General features: G+C 41.1%; 1 protein-coding gene across 2 annotated transcripts in view; it reads right to left on the reverse strand.

Annotated features, from left to right (window-relative positions):
- The window catches only part of plekhh3 (pleckstrin homology, MyTH4 and FERM domain containing H3), a 52,649-nt gene that overhangs the window by 5,290 nt on the left and 19,779 nt on the right, over positions 1-27,580 (reverse strand). For both annotated transcript variants that reach the window (XM_048560643.1, XM_048560642.1), the window contains exons 4-11: positions 27,094-27,288; positions 23,340-23,497; positions 22,906-23,029; positions 20,547-20,844; positions 17,778-17,985; positions 15,736-15,872; positions 13,703-13,823; positions 4,525-4,980 (exon numbers count right to left, since the gene is read on the reverse strand). In XM_048560643.1, the coding sequence (XP_048416600.1) occupies positions 4,525-4,980; positions 13,703-13,823; positions 15,736-15,872; positions 17,778-17,985; positions 20,547-20,844; positions 22,906-23,029; positions 23,340-23,497; positions 27,094-27,288 (1,697 nt within the window). The remainder of the gene's footprint in view (positions 1-4,524; positions 4,981-13,702; positions 13,824-15,735; positions 15,873-17,777; positions 17,986-20,546; positions 20,845-22,905; positions 23,030-23,339; positions 23,498-27,093; positions 27,289-27,580) is intronic.

Below are 27,580 nucleotides of genomic sequence, written 5' to 3' on the forward strand. Positions count from 1 at the left end.
GTAATTCATTTAATGTATTTCATATGGTTGTCACATGGAGAGTGAAAAGGGCAGAAGTCAAAATGTTGAGATAAAAAAAGGACCATTACTGGACAGAAAGGGTGTGGTGACTGGTGTTTCACTGTGCCTTCAGTTGAATCAGGTCTTATTTTTATAAGAATGGTTTAGACTTGGGAATTGAGGAATGCAATTATAATAAGTTGGTATCTTTAAAGGGTGTGGAGTATGAGTTGGAGAGGAATTAGACTGAGCATTCTATTAAAGGATACAAAATAGAAGTATGGGAATTGAATTAGACAAGGTAGAAAATGACAGCGGAATGGAGTAAACAACTGACTTGGTTTTATTCATTTCAAGGCAGTGAGCAAATAGCATTTATTGGCCAAGTATATTGGTTGGGACATGGCAAGCCACATCTTGAGTGCAGTCAGCTTTGTAAACGGCAGTTAGGGGTTTATCACATTGACGTGTAGCATACCAATTAGGACGGCAGATTTCTTTCCCCATTGTTGTAAACTCATCTGGTTCGCAGATGACAGTCTAATCGTTCAGTGATCCCCGTAACAGAGACCAGAATGTGTTGTATAAAGATCACAATTTAATTAAGTAAATTTAAATTCCCAGATTTAACGGCAGAATTAATCCTGCCCTCTAGATTACTAATTCAGTAACATAATCACTATGATACTGTACAGTATTGAAATGTATAGGAAGTGACTGAATGGGCATTATACATTGAGAAAGGAGACAGTAGGATTAGATTTGGTGGGACGTGAGGGGGTATGGGAAATATGCAGGAGAACGGATTGGGTAGGAGAGTGTATGGGGGTACAGGGAGTGAAGAGGACCACCACATGAGACACATACAAAGAAACCTACACAGACCTCAAGGCAAAATGACCTTATAATTACAGTGCACAAGTATAAAATAAGTGTAGTTCCTGCACTGATATCACCAAACTTTCACCAATTTGAGCAAATATATTGAAATCAATAGAATGGGAAAGATGGTTATTAATAAGAAACTTAATTTTTGATATTTTGAGAGGAGGATGGACACTAAGAATATCCTTCCAGGGATGTGAATTACAACTATGGCCATTAACTTTTTTTCCATAGGTTGTATACTAATAACATCCTCAGCCTGAGTGTGTAAAAATATTAAATATAAATATGGATGGCAAGGTGATGACCTAGTGGTATTATTACTGGACTGTTAATCTAGACACCCAGATAACTGTTCTGAGGACTCTGATTCGAATACCACTACAGCAGATGGTGGAATTTGAAGTCAATAAAAATATCTGGAATTAAGAATCTAAAGACATCATAAATTTATTGTCAACTACTGGAAAAACCCATCTGGTTCATTTTTCTGAAGAAGGGTCTAGGCCCAAAATGTCAGCTTTCCTGCTCGGCCTGCTGTGTTCATCCAGCTCTATATCTTGTTATCAGATTCTCCAGCATCTGCAGTTACTGCTATCTCTGCTTCACTAATGTTCTTTAGAGAAGGAAACTGCCATCTTCACTGGTCTGGCCAACATGTGACTCCAGACCTACAGCAATGTGGTTGACTCTGAACTGCCCTCTGGGCAATTACGGATGGGCAATAAGTGCTGAGAGATAATGGGAACTGCAGATGCTGGAGAATTCCAAGATAATAAAATGTGAGGCTGGATGAACACAGCAGGCCAAGCAGCATCTCAGGAGCACAAAAGCTGACGTTTCGGGCCTAGACCCTTCATCAGAGAGGGGGATGGGGAGAGGGAACTGGAATAAATAGGGAGAGAAGGGGAGGCGGACCAAAGATGGAGAGTAAAGAAGATAGGTGGGGAGGGGATAGGTCAGTCCAGGGAAGACGGACAGGTCAAGGAGGTGGGATGAGGTTCGTAGGTGGATGGGGGTGCGGCTTGGGGTGGGAGGAAGGGATGGGTGAGAGGAAGAACCGTTTAGGGAGGCAGAGACAGGTTGGACTGGTTTTGGGATGCAGTGGGTGGGGGGGGGGGAAGAGCTGGGCTGGTTGTGTGGTGCAGTGGGGGGAGGGGACGAACTGGGCTGGTTTAGGGATGCAGTAGGGGAAGGGGAGATTTTGAAACCGGTGAAGTCCACATTGATACCATTAGGCTGCAGGGTTCCCAGGCGGAATATGAGTTGCTGTTCCTGCAGCCTTCGGGTGGCATCATTGTGGCAGTGCAGGAGGCCCATGATGGGCATGTCATCTAGAGAATGGGAGGGGGAGTGGAAATGGTTTGCGACTGGAAATGGTTTCAAAATCTCTCCTTCCCCTACTGCATCCCTAAACCAGCCCAGTTCGTCCCCTCCCCCCACTGCACCACACAACCAGCCCAGCTCTTCCCGCCCCACCCACTGCATCCCAAAACCAGTCCAACCTGTCTCTGCCTCCCTAACCGGTTCTTCCTCTCACCCATCCCTTCCTCCCACCCCAAGCCGCACCCCCATCTACCTACTAACCTCATCCCACCTCCTTGACCTATCCCCTCCCTACCTCCCCACCTATACTCTCTCCACCTATCTTCTTTACTCTCCATCTTCGGTCCGCCTCTCCCTATTTATTCCAGTTCCCTCTCCCCATCCCCCTCTCTGATGAAGGGTCTAGGCCCGAAACGTCAGCTTTTGTGCTCCTGAGATGCTGCTTGGCCTGCTGTGTTCATCCAGCCTCACATTTTATTATCTGGGCAATAAGTGCTGCCTAGCCAGTGATGCCCTCATAGAACATAGAACAGTACAGCACAGAACAGGCCCTTCAGCCCACAATGTTGTGCCGACCATTGATCCTCATGTATGCACCCTCAAATTTCTGTGACCATATACATGTCCAGCAGTCTCTTAAATGACCCCAATGACCTTGCTTCCACAACTGCTGCTGGCAACGCATTCCATGCTCTCACAACTCTCTGCGTAAAGAACCTGCCTCTGACATCCCCTCTATACTTTCCACCAACCAGCTTAAAACTATGACCCCTCGTGCTAGCCATTTCTGCCCTGGGAAATAGTCTCTGGCTATCAACTCTATCTATGCCTCTCATTATCTTGTATACCTCAATTAGGTCCCCTCTCCTCCTCCTTTTCTCCAATGAAAAGAGACCGAGCTCAGTCAACCTCTCTTCATAAGATAAGCCCTCCAGTCCAGGCAGCATCCTGGTAAACCTCCTCTGAACCCTCTCCAAAGCATCCACATCTTTCCTATAATAGGGCGCCCAGAACTGGATGCAGTATTCCAAGTGCGGTCTAACCAAAGTTTTATAGAGCTGCAACAAGATCTCACGACTCTTAAACTCAATCCCCCTGTTAATGAAAGCCAAAACACCATATGCTTTCTTAACAACCCTGTCCACTTGGGTGGCCATTTTAAGGGATCTATGTATCTGCACACCAAGATCCCTCTGTTCCTCCACGCTGCCAAGAATCCTATCCTTAATCCTGTACTCAGCTTTCAAATTCGACCTTCCAAAATGCATCACCTCGCATTTATCCAGGTTGAACTCCATCTGCCACCTCTCAGCCCATCTCTGCATCCTGTCAATGTCCCGCTGCAGCCTACAACAGCCCTCTACACTGTCAACGACACCTCCGACCTTTGTGTCGTCTGCAAACTTGCTGACCCATCCTTCAATTCCCTCGTCCAAGTCATTAATAATCCCATTAATGAATAAAGAAGTGTTTTGATGAATTGTTAAGAGTTTTTTTGTCTCTATTCATTCACCGGATGACGGCACCACTTAGCTCACAGCAGCTTTCTATTCTCTGTAATTAAAATTAAGTTTGAAATAGAAGTTTTGTCTCAAAGATGGCTTGGGGATAATATAGAATGTAAACATAAATTATTTATATCTATATAGCTCTGAACCAGTAACCACATCTGTTTGCATATACAACTGAATCTGAGAACTGTTACAATGGATGACTGAAATGTTAAACTGCCTTCAAATCTGAGAGGATAAGTTTAAAGCTGGAGTTACTTGGAGCCAGTTGTGATGAGAGGTTCGGATTAACAATGGGGGCTTTAAACTGGATCATCCGATCAGACTAGTTCAGCCAAGTCAAACAATAACATCAGAACTTGTTCTCATATAATCTAATTGGGCTGAAAAGATCAATACTTAAGGATTGAGGAAGGTTTGAGAGAGATCAGGAGTTGATAGTAATAGAGCCAACCTTCTGCAAGCACTCATCTCCTGCTCCTGATTGAAAATCTGATATTCATTTTTTCAGTTCCTCTCTTCACTGGGAGAGAAAATACTGGCTGATATCAGAATTGTGATATGTCAAAAATTCTAAATTTGAGGTTTTGTTTCCGGCTATCTACAACAGGTCACAAAGAATAAGGGACAGAATTACCAGAAAAAGTGAGATCTGCTTCAAAAACAGATCACAGACCGGCTAGATGGTACAGGAGCTGATAGATGCTCTACATTGTATTATTAGCAAGGAATATTTTTTCTCCACACAAACTGCACAAGAATTCAGATGCAAAAAGTAAAATAAATTATCCAATGCACTTACCATAAATGCCCCTACTTCGAACAGGGTAGCTCCATATCCAGACCATTCCCTCACTATGCTGAGGTATGCTGTCATAGCTTCCAGTTGGGTCATTCCTGGAAGCTGCTTCCATTGTTCAACGATTGTGGCCATTAATGCTGCTGCCTCCTCTTTCATCCGTACTTTCAATAGTTGTTCTTCCTCGAGTTTCTGTTTCTGGGTTGTGCTGCCCCACAGGCTGCTCGCCAGAGTTCCTGGCAGTAAGTGACTCAGACCCTTATTATTTGTGGAAAGTAAAGCTTTCACAGATTGCTGGACCCGTGCCTTGAGAACATGCACAGGAAATAACTCCTGAAGCTTAGGCAGTGGCACATGTGTGGTGAAATCACGGACTGTAAACTGCAGTCTCAAGGCAGCTAAGGCCAGAAGAGTTTCTTCGGATGCAGGAAAATAGCTTTTGGTTACCATCTCATGGGCCTAGTCACAAACAAACCACTTTTCTTAGAATACAATGTGCAACTGCTTGATAACCAGAGGATTCAAAAGTGGGGCTTTATTCCTGGAGAGTACACAAGCACCTTGAGAGTTCCGTGGCATTACTCAGACTCATTAGTCTAGACTCATTAATAATGTCATAACAGTAATGCAAAGTTCTCAGACAATGAGAGCTAATGTACAATTAAAGCCATTGGAGCTATTTTATAACATTTTCAGCAAATGAGCTGCACATTTCAGACAAATAGGATGAAAAAGTATTTTGTGATGTATTATTCAAAAATGAATTGGAAAGTGTCCCAATACCTTTGGATGGGTTATTAATGTGGAAGAAAGAGTTCAATATTGAGGATTTTTGTACAGTTCCAGAGATTTACAGAGCAGGCAAGGAGGAACTTTTCCTCAGAACCAGAGAATAACAATATAAAGTGACTGGTTAAAGAAGTATGGGTAACATAAAGAAATGTTTTATTTTCTCCAGCAAATGGGTAAGATTTGAAATGCATTGCCTGAGAGTCTAATGAAGGCAGAGTGAATCTTGGATTTCAAGAGGGAATTTGACAATTATATTAAGAGTTACGAAGGTGGTAGGGGAATAGAAATCGTTGAATCATACAATGAGAACAGGCCCTTTTGGCCCATTGAGTCTGTACTGCCAAAGACTCTAATCCCACTTTCCAGCACTAGTTTATGGTTGATCAGCATCAGAGGTCAGGATCAAAAGCCTGATCTGCTGGGTATTTCCACAATTTTCTGTTTGTGGAGCCATAAAATATTTACAACACAGTAGCAAAGAGGCCATTCAGCCATCATGTCTGTGCCAGCTGAAAAAAAACTAGCCCTTCATTCTAATCTCACTTACCAGCCCCAAGTCCTAACCTTGTATTTTCCAGTAATTTAGATGCAGACACAGCTCCTGTGAAATGACTTAAGGATTTTTATATCAACCAACAAACGAGGCAGCAAGTTAAAAACACCAGTCCTCTTTAATCTTTCTACAAGACACCTTAAATCTGTGCCCTTTCGGTGAGTGACCTCTTCACAAAAGCAAACTGGTCTTCTCTGTCTACAAATATTCAAGCCCCACATTATTTTGTTCACCTCGACTCAGTCACTCCTCAGCCTTCTAAGGATAATCATTCTAGCCGCTCCAAGATTTTCCTCATAGCTGCAATTTTCAAGACCTGGCAATATTCCTGGATCGAAAAGCAAAATATTCCTGTAAATCACCTGTGGACTCCCTTTATTATATCCTTCCTGTAAGGTGGTGACCAACTGTTCATAAAAATCCAGCTGTGGTCTAACCAGTGTCTGGAACAGTTCCCACATTACGCCCCTGTTCTTGTTTTCAAGTAAGGAAAGCATCCTTATTCTTTGCCACCTTCTTTAACCATCCTGCCACCTTCAAATATCTGTGCACATCCACACCAAGGTCTCTCACTTCCTCTACTCTCTCAACATCCTCCCTTTTATTGCATATTCCCTTGGTTTGTTTGCCCTGCTTAAATGCAAAGTCTCTATTTCTGCCAGGATATTGGCCCCTTTCTAGTTCAGGTCAAACTCATCCTTTTTGAACAATTCTTCTCTGTCCCAGAAGAGATCTAATTGATCCAAGAACCTGAATGCCTGCACATTGCACCACTTCTTTGGCCACTGATTTATCTCCCATATCCTTTTATGTTTTACCTCATCAGACCTTGGCAATGGAAGTTAACCAGAAAATTACTACTTCTGGTATGCTGTTTTTTAATGTATTTAACCTCTTTATATTCACTTTGCAAAAACTTAACTCTTTCCCTAATTATGTCATTCCTACCGCGTACAACAACTTTTTACTTGTTTTTTCCCCTTTAACAATATGTTTCAAAAGTTTTGAGAAGTCATTAACCCTGACCAGGAAAGCAACATACTATCCTACATTCACACTCGCAGTTGCTGAATCGCCTGTCTGAAGCCCTATCAGGAGAACCCCCTATAACAATTATTCTTTTACATCTTGACAAACCCCATTTAACACGGGCCAAACACAGGCTAATGGGACTAGTTCAGTTCAGGAAATGTGATCGGCATGGACAAGTTGGGCCAAAGAGCCTGTTTCTGTGCTGTATGACTATGACCTCCTCTTTATCTAGAACGTCTGCATCACTCTTATCTATAAAGTCAGATACAAAATACTCATTTCAAACTCTGCCCACATCTTCTGCATCCACGAACAAGTTACCGTGACCATCTCTGTTCGGCCCAATCCTTTCTTTAGTCATCCTCTTCCTCTTAGTGCAGATAAAAACAACTTTGGATTTTACCTTAATTTTTTTTTCATATCCTCTGAGTTCCTAATTTCACTTTTCATTTCACCGCAGCACTTCCTATACTTCCCTAAGTTTACTAAATTGTCATAAGCTCTATTTTTCTGCTTTATCTTATTCTGTATGCTTCTGAATGATCAGAGGACTCTAGATTTGACTGTACCACCCCTTTTTTGGGGGGGACACGTCTACACTGACCAAATCTCACTTTTTAAAATGCTTTCCACTGATTTAGAACATAGAACAGTACAGCACAGAACAGGGCCTTCAGCCCACAATGTTGTGCCTACCATTGATCCTCATGTATGCACCCTCAAATTTCTGTGACCATATGCATGTCCAGCAGTCTCTTAAATGACCCCAATGACCTTGCTTCCACAACTGCTGCTGGCAACGCATTCCATGCTCTCACAACTCTCTGTGTAAAGAACCCGCCTCTGACATCCCCTCTATACTTTCCTCCAACCAGCTTAGAACTATGACCCCTCGTGCTAGCCATTTCTGCTCTGGGAAATAGTCTCTGGCTATCAACTCTATCTATGCCTCTCATTATCTTGTATACCTCATTTCTCGTTGTTTCTTTCAAGTAGCTGTAACCAGTCCACCTTTTCCAGATGATCTTGTAAAGACTGCCCTCCCTAGTTCAGGACGTTTACTCCTGCTCTATCTTTGTTCATTTCCATAATGATGTTAAATCAAACAGTTATGATCACAATCTCCAAAATAGTCATCTACCTGCCCAGCCTCATTTCATGGAACTAAATCTTGGTTTTCATTCTCTCCAACTGGGCCTGTCACATGTGACTAAAAAGATTACCTTGAATTTGGTTCAAGAATTCACTGTTTGTATCCCAGCTGACATTTGGGCGTTTAGGTTCACAACTATTATTGCCCTATTGTCCTTACGTCTACAAATTTGCCCCCTTAACTCCCTCTCACTGTTTGGGAGCTATAGTAGATGCTAGTAGTGTGGCTACCCCTTTTCTGGTTCTGAGCTTAACTCATTCTGCCTCATTTGATGCTTCGTTTTTCCTCATAGACGTGATTGATTCTCTAACCAATTTTATGAGACCAAATCCTGGGATGGCAGGACTAACACAATAAGGGAGACTAGATTAATTGAGACTATATTCACTGGAGTTTATAAGAATGAGGGGCATCTCATAGAAACTGCATAAAATTCTAACAGGGTAGATACAAGAAAGATATTCCCAATGACCAGGGAGACCAGAGCCAGGGGTCACGATAGAATCCCTACAATGTGGAAACAGGACATTCAGCCTAACAAGTCCATACCAACCAAAGATCATTCTACCCAGACCTACCCTCCACTCTATCCTTGCATTCCCCATGGCTAGAGAATTAAGGCTGTAGAGTAGAAATTTCTTCACCCAAGTCATACTGATATACAGCACAGAAAAAGACCCTTCAGTCCGCTGTGTACATACTAGTCAAAATCAAGCACCAAACTATTCTAATCCCATTTTCCAGCACTCAGCCCATAATTTTGTTTGTCTTATCATTGCAAGTGCACTATTTAAATATTTACAGAGCATAAAAACAATTCCTTCTGACCAATCCATTGTGCAAATGAGAAATCCCAATCTGACCTAGTCCCATTTGGCCCTATCCCTCGAAACCCTTCTTATTCATGCACCCATCCAGATGCCTTTTAAATGCTGTAATTGTACCAGCCTCCACCACTTCCTCTGGCAGCTCATTCCATACACACACCACCCTCTGCATTAAAAAGTTGCACCTCAGGTCCTTTCCAAATTTTCTCCCTCTCACCTTATAGCTATGTCCTCTAGTTTTGGAATCCCCCACCCAAGGAAAAAAAAACTTGGTTATTCACCCTATTCATGGTCCTCATGGTTTATAAACCTCTGTAACCCCTCAGCCTCCAAAGTTCCAGGGAAAATAACTGCAGTCAATTTAGCCTCTCCCTATCGCTCCAACCCTCCAATCCTGGCAGTATCCTTGTAAATCTCTTCTGCACCCTGTCAACCTTAACGTCATCTTTCCCATAGCAGGACAACCAGAATCGTACACCATATTGTAAAAGTGGCCTCACCTTCCTTAAATGTTATGCAAGTTTCTACCTCAACAACCCATACAGACAGTGACTTTCACATTCCCACCATCCTCCGGGTAGTAAGTTTTCTTTTTCATCTCCTCTAAACCTCTGTCCATTAACTTAAATCTGTGTTCCCTGATCCTTGATCCCTCTATCAAGAGGAAAGGCCTCTTCCTGTCTACCTTGTCTATGCCCATCATAGTTTTTGAGATTTAAATCATATCCCCCCTCAGTCTTCTCTGCTCCAAGGAAAACAATCTCAGTCTGTCCAATCTCTCTTCATAACTGAAACTCTCCAGCTCAGGTAACGTCCTGATAAACCTCCGCTGCACCCTCTCCTATAAAGTTAACTCTAGAACTGTACACAATACTCCGACTGTGGCCAACCGATGTTTTGTACAGTTCCAGCATAACTTTCATGCTTTCAAACCCAAAGCCTCAGCAAATAAAGGCAAGTGTCCTATATGCCTTAACCATGTTATCCACCTGGAGAATGGGGAGCCTATAGAATTCTCTGCCACAGAAAGTGTTTGAGGCAAAAACATTAAATGTTTTAAGGAGAAAGATATAGTTCTTAGGGTTAAAGGGATCAAAGGGTATGGGGCAAGAGTGGGAACAGGGGGCTCAGTTGGATGGTCAGCCATAACACATCAATGTGCAGCCACTGATAACTCTGCCTGCACTCTTCTAAGGAACCATCAGCCTCACCATTATCCAAAACAGAATGGTGATTAGCAAGTACAATTCTGCCTTCTTCTCTTAGACTGCCTAATCATCACCCAATTCTTTGCTGTCTGTACACTTCTAATCTGCGGAGTGACCAGCTCTCTAACACGCTATCCATGTAGTCCTCTTCCTCACGGATGCTAACGGTGACTCCAGTCACTGTTCAAGTTCCAAAACCTGGAACTCAAGCTTATGCAGCTGGTGACACTTCCTGCAAATGTGTTTGTCTGGGATGCACGGTGCATCTATGACTTTACACATAGTTCATGATTTGCTTTCTACTTGGTCCAATTGACCTGCCAACCCATAACTTTAAAAACTGTTTACTACAAATGAAATAGAAAACACTACTCACTTCTTGCCCTGCACTAAAGTAACAGCCAATTAACAGTCAGCTGAAAATGGTAGAAAAACAAAGGGGCACCTCCTTCTCCCCTTCGCAACTTGAACCAAAGCTGCACTCAGTGTGACCTATTTATACTTCATAAAAACAAATGACTCAAACCTTTAAAACAAAAACACTCATTAAACCAGCCACCAATTAACTAGCTATGGCTTCTGTTGGGGCATATAGACAACCGAACTATAGGCTCCAATGAAACTTGTTTACTTCAGATTTGTAGATCCTGCAGTATTTTACCTCTTATTTTGGACTAGGTGAATTGTGCTTGCGAAGTCATAACTGGCTAAATGGTTGCCTCCTGAGCAGTAACTATTTTATAATCCTATGAAATAATAAACAATTTTCATTTACAGCAATTGTCAACAATTGGAAACAATGTTGATATTTTACATTTAGCTTCACAATTAGTATACATGTATTTCAGCAGTGACAATGCAACAGATGATCTATATAAATGTAGAAATAAAATAAATACATTTTTGCCCAAAATAAAAACTAAACATTTGATATTTCAAATAGGAAGTCTAAAAGGAAGCTTATACAATGCACTTGTCTTTAAATCAAAGGAACAAAAACAGTCTTGGAAAATGCTGGACCCACATAGTGATGATCATTCATTGTGGATGGTCACACTGGGTGATTAAGTGACAGGTATGCTAGGATTCTGGCAGGCAGAGAACATAGAACAATACAGCCTACTTGTTAACTCTTGCAAGAGAGGCCTGCCTCTAAAATACTCAACTGCTCCTTTTCCCCTTGGGACCCACCATATTCATTCTCAAAATCAATCATGTATAAAATTGGTACCAGAAAATAGAATAGTACAGCATAGGAACAGGCCCATCAATCCACGATGTCTGTGCTGATCATGATGCCATTCTAAACTAATCCTATCTGCCTGCACATGGTCTCTACCCATCCACTCCATGCCTGTTCATGTGTTTGTCTAAATGTCCCTAAAATGTTGCTATCTAATCTGCTTCTACCACCTCCCCTGGCAGCATGTTTTAGGTACCTACCAGCCTCCGTGTAATAAGCTTACACATCTCACATTCCCCCATTCACCTTAAACCTGTACCCCTGGTATTTTTTGGGAAGAAAAAAGTGTCCGATTATTTACCCTATCTATGCCTCTCATAATTTTACATACATCAATAAGGCCACTCCCCAGCCTCTGATGTTCCAGCAAAAACAATTAAGGTTTGTCCTTGGACAACCTTTAAAGTTGTTGAAAAAGTTCAGCAGGTCTGGCAGCATCTGTGAAGGAGAAAACAATTAACATTTCAGGTCCGGTGACCCTTCCTCAGAATGTCACTGGACCCGAAACTTTAACTCTGTTTTCTCCTCCACAGATGCTGCCAGACCTGCTGAGCTTTTCCAGCAACTTTGTTTTTGTTCCTGAAGTTTACATCATCCACAGTTCTTTTGGTTCTTATAAAGTTTGTCCAACCTCTCCTTATAGCTAATACACTCCAAACCAAATAACATCCTGGTAAACCTCTTTTGCACCCTGTCCAAAGCCTCCACATCCTACCCGTAGTACGGCGACCAGAACCATTCACAATATTCCAAATCTGGCCTAACTATGGTTTTATACAGATGCAACATGACATGCCAAGTTTTATACTCAATGCCCTGAACAACAAAGGCAAGCATGTCATAAATCTTCTTTACCACCTTATCCATTTGTACTGTTAGGGAGCTATGGTTTTGCACCCCAAGATCCCTCTGTATATCAATGCTCCTAAGGGTCCTGCCATTTACTGTATGTTTTCCTCTTGCATTTGACCTCCCAAAATGCATCACCTCACACTTGTCCAGATGAAACTCCATCCGCCATTTCTCTGCCCAACTTTCCAACTGATCTATAACTATATCACAGTGCACAACTCCACTAATTTTTGTGTAATCTGCAAACTGACTAATCAGACCACATACATTTTCATCTAAATCAATTAAATAAATTACAAACAACAGAGGTTACAGCACTTATGCTGGTAAAACACTACTGGTTACAGATCTCCTGTCAGAAAACATCCCTCAATAAATACCCTCTATCTTCTATGACCAATTCAATTTGTATCCGATTTACTAACATGGATCCCATGTGATGTAATCTTATGGTCCAGCCTACCAATGACGGACCTTGTCAAATGCTTTAGTCAAATCCATGTAAACAATATCCACTGCCCCATCCTCATCAATAATCTTCATCTCTTCCTCAAAACAACTCAATCAATTTTATGAGATAAGATCGCCCCCTTTATAAAGCCACACTGACTATCCCCAAAGTCCATTCCTTTCCAAATATGAGTAAATCCTGTCCCTAAGAATCTTGTCCAAAAATTTCCCCTACCATGATGCAAGATTCACTGGCTTATAATTTCCTGGAGTATCTGTTTTCCTACTTAAACAAAAGGAAAAACACTGGCTATTCTTCAGGTTTCTGGGACATCTGGCTAAAGATGATATAAAGGTCTCTGTCAAAGCGCCAGCAATCTCCTCCCTTGCCTTCCTCAGTATCCTGGGATAGATCCCATTAATCCATGGGGACTTACCTACTCCCCCCACCCCCCCAATCTTACCATCATGCACGCCCTTCTCCTTGGTGAATACCGATGCAAAGTATTCGTTAAGAACCTCACACACTTCCTCTGGTTCCATGCATAAATTCCCTTTGTCCTTGAGTGAACCTACCCTTCCCCTTATTCATCCTTTGCTCCTAATATACGTATAACATGCCTTGGGATTCTCCTTAATCCTATTTGCCAAGGTCAATTCATAACACGTCTTAGCCTTCATAATTCTTTTGTTTACATTTTTTTCCTGCTTCCTTTGTATTTGTAATTTCCTTATATTTGCTACGATGTTAAGATCTTTATACCAGCAATTTACAGTGTTTCATGTTCATACTTTCTGCATCATCCCAAATATCTAAATAGTACAATTTAGCACTTGGAAAAAGTCCCTTTAATGTGGTGCAAAGCTGTATAGTTAATCATTGTTGCTATAGACATTGACCTATAGAAAACCTTGGTTGCCCCTAGGATCAGAGATAATCATGACTCAATAAGACAGATATTGAAAGAAATTGATGAGGAGAACAAACTGGTAATTAAGATTGTTGACTGATTGTCACAGCTGACCAAACAGTCGGTTTACCCAACAACTATCCCAGCACTATACTTTTACCTGTTCAAACAGAAGAGTGAATTCCAAGTTATTCTTTGGAATATTGCTCGAATCCAGGAAACAATACAGTTTAAAATAAAGCTTCCACTGGTTTTCTGGCTGCTCCATACTTATAGCAAGACTGGAAGAAAAAAGCAAAAGTTCTAAGTTCAAATAAATGGACTACGCTAACACTCTCCTTGGCACAAAAGCATATACAAACAAATGGTTGCTTGATCATAAGGAACTCAAGTCTTGCAGAAAAACAAAAGCTTTCAAAATGTTCTCCTTGCATTCTTCAGGACTGATGTTAAGAATGCTCAATCTTGAAGGAAATCAACAATTTAATGTCTCTCCCTAATCAGAGGATTTTCAAGGTAATTAGTCACTTTTCCCTTAATTTACAGACAATAATTTCGTGACAACAGATATTGAACTAACCTGTTTAATAATTCCCCATTTCGTCCCTCACATTGTTCAACAACAGACTGTACATAATTTTCTAACTTCAGGAATAGATTCAAGCCAAAAGATAATAGTAAATGAATCTGTAATATATGCATCCACTTCCCTCAAAATCCTAGAGTGGAAGCCATTTTATCCTAACTCTAACTTTTTGCTTGATGACTGTGGTTTTGCCACATTCCTGGTTATGTTAAAACATCGTAGTGACAGGGTGAAGGGTCGTATATGAGCAATCCTACCCCAGACTTAATCAGGGCAGAGGTAGGAAGGCAGCAGCATTGTCACCTGGTACCCACTCTATTTCCCCATTAAAGGTCCCCTCACCTCCCAACTCACCACACAGGATGACATTAAATTCCACCTAATTTTAATATATTTTTGGGATGTGTGATATGTTATTCTATCTCTAAATGTAAATACCAACAGTCATTATCATTGAAAATATCACCACTACGTTTTCAAAGATGACTTTCACATTGCTAACTAATTTCTTTTGTACTCCATTTTGATAACTGTCACCTTTTTCTTGTTTTTATTTCTCTGTCCCAAGGATCTGGACTGCCTTTTGCACTGATAGGTGCATTTTCTTTTGACTCTATTAAGTCTGGATCACAAAATTATTTTTGAACACCACCTCGTGATCTTCTGAATTTGCACTCATTAACAGATTTACTAAGTTTACAGTGGATAATCTCAAACTATGTCAAAGTCACACTCACTTCAATCTAAAACCTTAATTGTTTCAGGTTTCTGTTCATCAATCACTACATTGCATGGCCATTATTAAATAAATGCTCACTAACCATTAACCACACTTGGTTCTTTACCAAATCTAATAGGTCACAGTCACTTTTTGAGCCAAGGATGTACTGTTGCAGGAAACAATCTGGGATACTCTCAGAAAATGAACTGCCTTTTAAAATGGTAGTCTGCTCATCTTAAACTATATAGAATTTAAAGTAGAGGGCACTTGAGGTGTAGTGGTAGTGTACCCATGTCTGAGTCAGGAGGCCTAGGTTTAAGTCACACCTGCTCCAGAGGTAAATGATATCTCTGAACAGGTCGATTAGAAATTCTCAAATTTCAAGTCCCTAGATTTATAAACAACTTCTTCAACAGTCTTAAATCCTTTTCTTCATTCTATCCACAGAGTATTGCTTTAAAAATTTTATTGAAGATTTTTTATTTTGCACGCATCAGGACAATTCAAAAAAGTTACCATCTTAAAGGGAAACAATATTTATACTGTATGACAGGACAATGTTGATTTATTGGCAACTGGACTCTGACTGGTCAACATATGGCTGTAAAAAATGTACCAGATAACAATGACTAACTGCAGGCTTTTTTTTTTAACTTTTTAAACTAGCAGGTTGATGCTTATTCAATGCATTGCCCTGAGAAATGGGCTAGCGATTGGCTGTCATTTATTTTGTGGCTTTCAAACAGGCAATGATGAGTCCGTGTTTTGTCAGCAAAACTTCCAGTAAACACAGGTATACCACACTACAAGCCCGCCTAACTAACCAAAATTGGTGTTAGTATAATTGTTTACACATTACTAAACAAAATAAAATCTGGATATTTACTTTTCAAACCTGGTTATAATATCTGCTACAACAGTGTCATCTGCCACGAGCCACCGATCAGTTAAATTCTGTTCAAAAAGAGCAAACCGATTTTGACTATGTCCCAAACCAAGTGTCATCAGCAAACTGTTCACAACCTGCAACGGAGTAAAGGAAAGAAGTGAGTTTGGATTGGTCACATTGCCATCTACATGCCAATGTGAGATGTTTTAGTGTGTGTGCCACTTCACACCAACAGGAAACCCAGTGCTGCAGTTAGGAGGCAATGAGAAAATGAAAAGGATGCTACGTTCCATTGAGCCTGGCCACACATTCTGTTGTGACACAGAATCAGACCAAGCATGGGGACCCACATTTGAATCCAGTGCAAAAAATTTAACTACTCTTGGTCAGACCTCACTGCCTTTGGATGATAGAGGGGAAAATGAGCCATGAGTTCTACTCTAAAACAGGGCAAAGATAGAAACAAAACTAATTAACAAAACTAAGAGAAGCTGGCTATTTGGCCCATCATGTCTCTGCTGGTTGTAAAGAAAGTATCCTGTCCGGTCTCAATGTTATGCTTTTGGTCTGCAACCTATAGGTTAGAGAACCTCAACTATAATATCGAACTTTGAGGAGGGTTGTTACCTCACTTTACGACAGTGAGTTCCAGCTACTCATCAACAACCAAGGGTGAAAACATTTCCCCACAACCCACTTCTAATCCTCCCACTAATTACTTTAAAAATATATCCTCTGTTTATTGATCTCTGTTAAAGAAATAAGTCTTTCAAACTCACTCTATCCAAGACCCTCAGCTTTACTCAGCAACCCTTTTACCCAAGGCAGCTGCTGGATTCACTGTGGTCAGCAACCAGAAGTGGGGCAGGGGAGAAGCTGCCAAACCCCATTCAGACCAGAGCACCCTGTTGCTTAGATAGCTGTTATCTTACAGGATAGCAAGCTAAGAAATATTCCTTGTCCCAGACATACTTGCGCCCCTTTACTGGTACATTGAAAAGGTAAAGGCACCGAAACAGTTATGTCTCATCTGGAAAACCTCATGATTTTGGCCTCCAAGTTCCACTTTTCTCTTCTTGGTAAATCTCAGCTCTCTCTTTCATCAACTTTTCTGCTTGTATTTTAAGAGGATCAGAGAAATTTCATTACAAGTCTTCAACCCCGTTTCACACCTAACTTGGCTCCATTTTCTTACATTTCATTTCCTGTTACAGCAGCGTCCATTCTTTTAGTTTCTCCAGCTCTGTCCCATTGATTTGGAATGTTGTAACTTTCTGATGTCTTCCTTTTACCTCAATCAATAACTGTACCCTCTGTGAATGGTCATCATGTCCTTGTCAGGGCCTTTGACTTTTTTTATTTTGTTTCGTTTCATTCACTTCTGCTCTCACCACTTCACCTCCTTCCCAGAACTATGATGGTGTCCTCCTTGACCTTGTATTCCACCAGACCAGTGTCCATTTTATTGGATCATGCTCCACCATTTCCATCATCTCAGCTATGACGTATCTACCAAACACATATTTCCTGCCTTCCCATCTCAGTAATCCATAGGGACCAATGACTTTGTGATACCCTGATCCACTCCTCAAACACCTTTTCATCTTTCCACGCCCCTTACCATTCAAGTACAGGAAGTGCAATACACACTGTTGCACTTCTCGCCATCATCTGAGATCCCAAACACACCTTCTAGGTTAAAGAGCAATTAACATATACATCCTTCAATTTTGTATACTGAGGTCATTGCTCATAATGCAGTCTGCCTGACAATGTGAAAACCACATTACAGAACATCTCCATTCATTCCGAGACATGATTTTGAACTTCTGATCACCTGCCAGTTGAATTCTTCACTTCACTCTCAGGCTGACCACCTGGTCCTTGGACTCCTTATGTTTCCCAATGAAGTTCAACACAAATTTGAGGAACAGCAGCTTGCGTTTCAACTAAATATTGTCCAGCCTTCTGGACTCAAACACAGAGTTTAACACTTTCTGTCCACAATCTGTGCCTCACTTTGTTAGCTTTCCTCTTACCTCTCCAGCTGTTGAATGCGAATTAATGGTGACCTTGCAAAATTTGGAGCCAGCGTAGTGAATGATGCAACTCATTTCCTCTCGCTGCATCAAGACCAAAATTTCTTCACAAGATGGTACACATTTCCTGCATTTGGTCCTGACTAATGAATTTGCAATGAATTCTGCATATTTATATACTTCAGTCTTTGGAAACTGGTCCTGTGACCTGTGACGATGGAAAATATGAACAACAAACATGCAAAAAGTTGTTAATCGTACAATCAGAAAGGTGACTACACCCCACATCTGATTCAGAAGAGCTTCCAATCATTGGTGAAATGATTACCACCTTCAGTTGAAGGACTAGTGCTCAGCTTCTGGGAGAACAAGAGTGACACATGCTGTCACTGACTCAGATAAGCATATTTTTGATCGACAGTTCTATACAATATCACTAAGCACTGTAGCTAAGCAGCATACAAGTAGAGGGGGAATAAATTCCACAAAGGCCCCGTTTCTGGATGCCCCACTGACAGTGTACATCAGGAGCAAACAGCTTTTGTTTAAAAACATGTTTTTAATACTATTTTAATTGTTAAAAGGCTTCAGTGGTAGGAATGGAAGCTATGAAATTCTTAGACTTTTTACAAATCATAGTTTCACAGAATATTTACAGCACAAAAGGAAGCCGTTTGACCATTCACACCCATACTGGCTCTCTGCAAGAACAATTCAGTCCCAATTCTCTTTCCTTTTAACATTGAAATGCTTTCTTTTCCCAGAATCCCTACAGCATGCAAGCAGGCCTTTCAGCCCATCAAGTCCACACTGATCCTCCACAGCGCCTAACCAGACCAACCCCCTCCCCTTTTGATGCAACCCTGCATTTCCCATGGCTAACCTTCCTAGATTGCACATCCCTGAACACTACGGAGCAATTTTAGAATGGCCAATTCACCTAACCTGCACATCCTCCTGGCACTGTGAGGCAGCAGTGCTCACCACTGAGCCATCAAGCCGCCCCAGACAATCTGCAGAAGATTATCTGCTTCTACCACACTCTCAGACAATGTTTGCCCGACCCTAATCACTTGCTGTAGTCACTGGAATTCAATATGTTTAAAATACTTAAAGCTACACAGCAGAACAAAAATATTTGTTGAGTAATTTGCATTACATGCTTACCAAGGAAGACAAAACTAATAAAATACTGGCTGATGTAGAGATGAGCAAAGTAACGAATAGGGTGAAAACTGCAGAAATGACTGAAAACCAGTTGTAGTGGATAAATAGCCAGATCTGGATGCCAAAGAAAGGGCCATTGGAAATAGTGTGAGGACTTGCCATAATATTTCAATTTTCACTTGAAATGGGAGAGATGCCAGAGGATTGGAGAGAGACAAGTATTACATTTTTTTTTACGCGTGTAAGGGATTATTGATGAGTATGGGATGCTCAGTTTAAAATCAACAGTAGGTAAGAATTTAAAAACAACAATCAAAAAAAAGCAACAGACACTTGGAGAGGCCTGAGTTATTAAGGAGAGTCAGTACAAATCTGTAAGGGGCAAGTTGTGTTCAATTAATCTAACTGGAGTTTTTAATTGGAGTTTAACTGGAGCTTTTTTTTTAAACAAAGTAACAGAAAAGGCTGGCTAACCAAATTCGGGCCCATAGAACAAGAGTGTCAGGTGTCAGCTTGAATGAAGTCTTCAGCATCATGGTCAGCAGGGACCAATTTGGGTTGAAAGGCCTGTTTCCATGCTGTATTAATCCATAAATCTACATCTTAAGGGCAGAAAATCCTAATTGTGATAATTTACTTTTACAGTGGAGGGTGAATCATCAAGGTGTTACCAGTGAGTACTAGAACTACTGCTTTTTTCTAATACGAATGCATTTGATACTGAAATACAGAGTAAAATTTGTAGGTTCATCAAACTTGGAGGTGTAGCTGACAATAAGCATGACATCGATCAATTGCAACAGGACACAGATGGACTGGCAGAACAGGCAGAAAAGGGATAAATGGAACTTAACATCTAGAAGTGAGAGGTGGTGCACTTTGAATCTCTATTGCCACTTCCTGTCCCTTCTGCCAATCACCCCTTTCTAAAGATGCATGTGCATTACAGGTCAAGAGCAGTTAAGTAAAGGCTATGGGATCTGGAACTTCAGAATTAAGAGAAAAGACAGGGCAGTGAGGAAGGCTTTTTTTTTTTACAGTGAATCACAATGACATGAAAATCACTGCGTGCAAGAATAGCAGGAGTAGATATGTAGAATTATTTCAAAATAAAATTATAGCGAACCAACATGGACTCGATAAGTCAAATGGCCTGCTTTAGCTGTAATTTCTCCATAACTACGGATGTGGGATGCTTTTCCATAGACAATTGACAGAAGTAAAACTCATCACATTTAATTAGAAGTTTAAATTTTCCTCTGGACAATGTTTTCTCCATTCTGTGAACATGTGTGCCTGGATATTCAAACATTTCACTTGTGTAATCTGGTACTGGGAACGTGGAGCAGTTATTCCTGCAGTACAGGGGTTCTGCTTTGTGGATTCTCAGGAGGAACTTCTTCACCCAAAGGTTGCGGAATTCCCTGCCAGTGAAGTGGTTGAAGCTACCTCACAATGTATTTAAGGCAAGGCTACGTAAATTTTTGAACAGTAAAGGAATTAAGGGTTATGGTGAGTAGGCAGGTAAGTGGAACTGAGTTTCAAAGATCAGGCTCAAGGGGCCAGATGGCCTACTCCTGCTCCTAGTTCTTATGTTCTCACCGTTTAATGTGGAACCGAAGGTATTTGAGAACAGTGGTACTGGGGAGGAAGGTGACACTCATGCATGTCAGCAGCTGCCAATTTCGCAGGTCGCTGATACTTCCCACATGCGGAGGGTTGCTTGTCTGTTTGATCAGCTGACAGTAGATTTCATCACGGAGAGGCTCCAGATCAAGGCAGGTTTGCAGTATACCCTGAATGAGGGGGATAGGATCTTGTTCAGTCTCTAGATGCTGCAGTGAATTGAAGACTTTGACAGCTTCATCGTGGAGTGTTGTATAGCCTTTAGTATTCTTGACTAGAAAAGAACAGCAATGATACAAAATGACCAGGCTGTCATGATAGCACTCTACCATTCATTTTCAATCCCACCATGTAGCATTTTGTACATGCTCCAAACAATCCAGTGTCACTAAATACGTAGAACTAGCCCACAAAATGTTCCTTCAGGCATCACAAGGTTATTGATCAGGTGTGGTCCATAACTGATTGTTTCTTGTTCATATCCCATAAGGCTACAATATGTAGGAGCAGGAGGATGTCATTCAGCCCATCAAAACAGCTTCACCAATCAATAAAATCATGGCTAATCTGATAATCCTCATCTCCACTTTCCTGGCTTATTACCAGTAGCTTTGAATCCCTTACTGATTGAAATCTGTCTATCTCAGCCATGAGTATTCTTAAATGACCTAGCCTCGAGACATTCCAAACATCCCAATCACACAAAAACTGAATATATGGTATATTCAGAAGATGAAAACTAGTGTCAGAGAGCACCTTGACCCTGCGGATAAAAACCAGGCTATGGATGCCAATGCAATCCACACTGACCATGTCCGCAACAAGAAATATCAATGGGTTTGGCAAATGAATTTGTATTCTGATAAAAATTCACTGTTTGGAAACATTCACTCCGTTTCTCTATTTACAGATATTGAGAGACATGCTGCCTTTCTCCACTAATTTCTGTTTCAATTACATGATGCTTTGTCAAATGCTTTTTTTTTATATTTCATATATCAAGCCCAAAATACTCAATAATCCTCACCTTATCACCCTTCTCCTTAATCTCCAAATCTACCCAATCTCTTTCTCAAACTCTTCCAATTATTCCAAATCTATGAATCAACAATAAATGTTCTCTCTTTGGTGTTAATCTATTATTTCAGGGTTATAACATGAATCATAGTCAGAGTCACAGAGTCATCCAGCACAGAAATGGACCCTACAGTCCAAATTCATGCCAACCATAACCCAAATTAAACTAGTCCCACTTATCTCTGCAGGGTACATATCCCTCCAAACATTTCTTCCTCTGGAAGTTCATTCCACAGAGGAACCACTTGTGCAAAAAATAGTTGCCTCTCATAACTTCTTTAAATCTTTCTCCTCCCACCTTACAAATATGCCACCTTGTCTTGAAATTCCCCACCTGACAGAAAAGACACCTGCCATTCATCTTATCAATACCCCCATGATTTTACAAATAACATCAACCCTCAACCTCCTACACTCCAGTGAAAAAGTCCCAGCCTATATTGCCCATCCTTATAAATCAAAGCCTCCATTCCCAGCAACATCCTGGCACTTTTTTTCTGAACCCTCTCCAGCTTAATAATATCCTTTTTAGAACAGGGAGATAAGAACTGGACACAGTATTCCAGAAGAGGCCTCACCAATGTCCTGTACAACTTTAACATCATGTCCCAGTTCCTATGTTTAAAGGTCTGAGCAATAAAAGCAAGCGGGGTAAACACCTCGGCATCACCCTGTCTACATATAATGCAAACTTCAAAGAATTATGTACCTGAACCCGCAGGTTTCTCTGACCTACAACACTACCCAAGACCGTACTTATAGTTGTGCAAGTACTGTTCTTATTTGTTTTATCAAAATGCAATTCCTTGCATTTATTCAAATTACTTCCATCTGCCACTCTTCAGCCAAATGATCCGACTGATCAAGACATCTTTGTAACCTTAGAAAACCTTCTTCACTGTCCACCATGCTGCCAACATTGGCGTCATCTGCAAACTTACTAACTATGCCTTCTATGTTCTCATTATTTATATAAGTAGTAAACAGAAGTGGATCCAGCACCGATCCCTATGGAACACCAGTGGTAACAGGCCTCCAGTCTGAAAAACAACTCTCCACCAGTACTGCCTCCTGTTGTTGAGTCAATTTGGATTCCAATTTGTAGGCTCACCCTGAATCCCATGGTGACCTAACTCAATTACTTAGTCTACCATGTAAACCAGTCAATGGGTTTACTGAAGTCCAAGTAAACAATGTCTACTGCTCTATTCATTTGCAGAAGTTTACATTCAACAACCAAACAGGGGCTTGCACTTACGGTGGTGAGCCCCTATTCCATAGGGGAATGGGAGTAAAGGAGAATAAAGTGGGTTCTGAGTGTGCTGGAGAATGGGATTCCATTTGTAAATATTTTCCAGGACTTCAGAATTTGTGCAGTTTTCCTGGAATAAATAAGTAAGTATTTAGATTCAGAAACGAAGCTCAGGGGTTCACCTCAATCAGACAAGACAGGAGGCAATTTCATAAATAGCTGATAGGAAAATCGAAGCTAAAGACTGCATATGCTGGAAAAATATACTAAGTTAGTCAGAATCTAAACTGAAAAAGCAACAGCTAAAAAGGAAACTCAGATTCTAAACATCTTCAAAACGAATTCATCCTTACACTAAATCCCAGGTAATTTAATGTCAAATGCCTGCCAATCACTAGGTCACTGTATCAATGAGTAATTACGGATCATTCGGAGAATACCTCAATGTCCTGAATTAGGAGCAGTGTTGGTGTCTCCACAGGAGCTTTACAATTGATGACATTCTGGATAGCACAGGCCCACTGAACGCACTGGTTCAGGTGCTTTGTGTAAAGTTGGTAGTGATGTTTCCGTCCATAAACTGTGATGTTCCAGTAGCCTGAAAATAACCACAAAATTACCAGAAGTGAAATGGCTTCCCATGTGTATTCAATAAGGTAAAGGTCACTTACTGGGTAACTGTACAAAGCTAGTGTTTACTCAGGATAAGGACTACTCATTGTGTAACTGCACAGCGTCAGGGTTTATTCAGCATAAGGTCAGAAATTTCAACACCAGGTTATAGTCCAACAGGTTTATTTGAAAACACAAGCTTTCGGAGCCTTGTTCCTTCTTCAGGTGTTAGTGTGAGAGAAGTAGCATCAGACACAGAATTGATAAGTAAAAGATCAAAGAGTCACACCACTGCTGGGATGTACTAAACAAACCTAAGATGCTGTTAAATCTTTAATCAGTTAGAAGGGTTTAATTGATTAATATGTATACGTAAATCCCCGAATTCCTTTCAAGTCACTGTCCTGAAAGAACCAGAAGTTTTATCAGTGTAAAGAAGAGGTGATATTTTAGGTCAGACAATGCATGTTAGGTGTGAGCCCTTGTTTACAGTCTGTTTGTATTTTGGTTTGAAGTCAGACTCATTTTATTACCAACGCAGGCATTTATAAAATGCCACATTGACTGACTGTCTATAAGTTGTGCACTTTTTGAACAAAAATAAAATGTATTTGCAAATAAAAATTCATTGTATAGGGAACCCCCAGCTTCTGTTGCGACTCCTCAGACTTTTTCTTACAGCGGCTCAGCACCCACAGACCAGTCGAACAATAGACGTTTCAGCATTCTACACCAGCATCCCCACAACAGCCTCAGTACCCGATACCACCAATAGCCAATTTCCAGACACAACGTCTTCACCTTCGACAACCAATTCTTCAGCCAGACAAAGAACAGCCTGGGGAACCAGATTTACTCCTGAATATGCTAAAATTTGCATGTACAGGTTCAAACAAGACTTCTCTGCTGATCAAAACCTCCGGCCAACGCTATACACCAGATATGTTGATGACATTTTCTTCCTTTGGACTCATAGCGAGGAATCAACATAGCTTCATGTCGTCCTACAGGTGACACCACAACAAGCACACACGTGCACACTCTGCCTCCACCCACATGCACGCACACTCTGCCACACCCACACACACACACACACACACGAACACAACCTGCCTCCCCCACACATAGGCACATGCACACACTCTGCTTCCCAACAAATGCGTATATAAATCTATTGGGTGAATTTGTATTTGCAGATACATTCTATTTTGTTCAAAAAGCATACAATTTATAGACAATGTGGCCTTTTATAAATTCCTATTTTTAGAAATAAAACCAGTCTGACTCCAAACCAAAACAGAAGTATATTCTAAACAAGATCTAAAACTAACATATATTGTCTGACCTAAAATGTTACCTCTTGTTTACACTGATAAAACCTTCAGTTCTCTCAGGACAGGGACTTGAAAGGAATTTGGGGATTTACATACACACATTAATCAACTAAAACCTTGTAACTGATTAAAGATTTAACAGCATCTCAAGTCTGTTTAATGTATCCTCATCAGCATGTGTACCCTTGATCTTTTATTTATAAATTCTGTGTCTGATACTTGCTCTGTCACTAAGACCTCAACAAGCAGCGATGCTCCAAAAGCTTGTTTTCAAATAAACTGTTGGACTATAACCTGGTGTTGAGATTTCTGACCTTGTCCACCCCAGTCCAACACCGGCACCTGCGCATCATAACTGTTCACAGTGTTTATTCAGCAGGGTAAGGGGCACTCACTGCGTTAACTGTCCAGTGTTTAGCCGCACATTAGCATTATGTTGCTGTTCAGTGAAACTTTTAGTCATAAGGAATTAATAGCGAAATGGGAAAGAGAGGAGAACCTATGCAATAGCTGAATATAAATAAGAAAACGACAGAAATATGCAAGGTCATTGAGTAAATAACATTAACAGAGATTTGAATTGAACGCCACATCAACTAAAAAGCTTTGGAAGTAGTTAAATATCAGTAAATGAAAGCAGGCAGTTCGAAGCAGAGGATCGACAAATTCTTGATCTCAAACAGAATCAAGGACTATGGGGAGAGTGCAGGGAAGTGGTGTTGAAATGCCCATCAGCCATGATTTAAATGGCAGAGTGGACTTGATGGGCCAAATGGCCTTACTTCCACTCCTATGTCTTATGGTCTTATATGTGAAGCAAGAGGTCACTCAGAGACAGGAGAATAATCTCAAATATTAACTGTACAACATAAGCAGCCCATTCTGCTCAACTAGTCTCTGCTAGAGTTTACGGTCCATTCAAGTCATTTCTGCTTTTCCTACTTTAACTCTCTCAATATTACCTCTATTCCCCTCCCCCTCAGATACCCATCTAGCTTTCCTGGAAATGCACCTATAACATTTACTTCAACCATTCATCAAGCATGAACAAATGAAAGTCCATCAGACAAATGAAAGTACAACAAACGATCAGCTGACAATTTGGGAAAGAAGAGCATCCTGTCACTAACACCCCACTCAATCACACATGAAACCTTCCTCAACAGGAAACATGAACCTATTAACAGGTACACCTCTGGACCCACCAAAGAGGTTTAAAATAGTCTACCATTTTGGCCCTTTCTCACTAAACCAAGAGACTCATATCTAACATGCAAGAATACTTTTAGGTATTCCTAGGCCTCGCCCACCCTCCAAAAGGAGGGACGATGCCAGAGCATTGTTTCCTTTACTGGATGAGATTTTGAATACAACAGTTGGGATTGATGGTGGAAGGGCTTTTTGGATTATTCCCTTAGAACAGGCAGAGGGCTAAGTTAATTGAGGTGTACAAAATAATGAGGGGCTTGAACAGAGTGCACAGGGAAGATCTCTTTCCTCCTAGTGGCAGTTTGAGGTGGTCATTTACAAGGGAACAGACTGAAAGTGATTGGTAGAAAGATCAGAGGAGACATAAGGAAGCCCTTTTACACCCTGACGGTGGAACATTCCACATTCTGCACATGCTGATCAGCATACTGACACGCTAACTTCCAGTGTGGGAAGTGAGTACACATTGTTGGGAATTTGGAATTTTCTGCCCAGTTGTGTGGGTGAGGTGAAAACCCTCAACTTATTTGACAGGAACCTGGATCTGCACTTAAAGGACTGCAACCTGCAAGGCTACAGGCCAAGTGCCAGGAAAGTGGGATTAGAAAGATGTCTAGTTTGGTGAGCTGATGCAGATGCAATGGGCTGAATGGGTTCTTTCTGTGATGCATTTTCGTATGGCTCGCATGTCCAGCACTAACAGGCAAGTCCAGAGATGATTCCTAAGCTTCTTGCATCTGTCAGTGCCTTTGCTGTTCAGGTATTCTATCCTTTAAGACAGTGGGCCATTCCCACATCTCCTGTCATCGATCGTGTGCTCAATTCACTTTCAAATTCTTCCCATTCCCCTCGACTCCTTGATTCTCATTTCTCTGATATACTATGCACACAAGAACTTTACTGTCACTGTTATCAATTTCCAGAAAGGGGGTTTGATTTGGTGAACGATGGTTTTATTCACACAAAGGAGCCACGCACACTTCACATTGCTACCTGCTGCCATTTCTCACAGGATTGAATATCCATTCAGAATCTTTACCTGTTCCCTTGTATGTGCCCTTTTCAGGCCAGAGTACAGAACATAGACTGGTCAGGACCAACGTGCCAAGTCGCTTTGAATTCAGTTCATGGTTGGTGTAATAATCCAGTGAATCCTGTGTCAGCACAAACCAATGCTTTCGAATCCTTAGCCAAGGTGTCTTCACATTGTGCTGTACTTCTTTAAACAGCCAACCTAGCAATGAATGAGGGAACAGTTAAGAAATGGGTACAGTCATACCTGAAATTTAAGATTTAGGTGCAGAGTAGGCCACTCTGTACTTCTCCATCATTCAATAAGGTTATGGCTGATCTGATTACAACACATCCCCACTTAGCTTTCATGTTCTTGCTTATCAAGAATCTATCTACCTCTGCCTCAAAAATATTCAAATTGAAGCAGACTGGGAAGCGTGTGGAGCAGGTCAATGTCATGTGTGAAGCAAACTGGGAGAGTGAAACTGTGAGAGTAAGGCAATGGGAGATAA

Source organism: Stegostoma tigrinum, chromosome 31, assembly GCF_030684315.1.
Source record: "Stegostoma tigrinum isolate sSteTig4 chromosome 31, sSteTig4.hap1, whole genome shotgun sequence".
In the NCBI taxonomy this organism is placed as follows: Eukaryota; Metazoa; Chordata; class Chondrichthyes; order Orectolobiformes; family Stegostomatidae; genus Stegostoma; species Stegostoma tigrinum.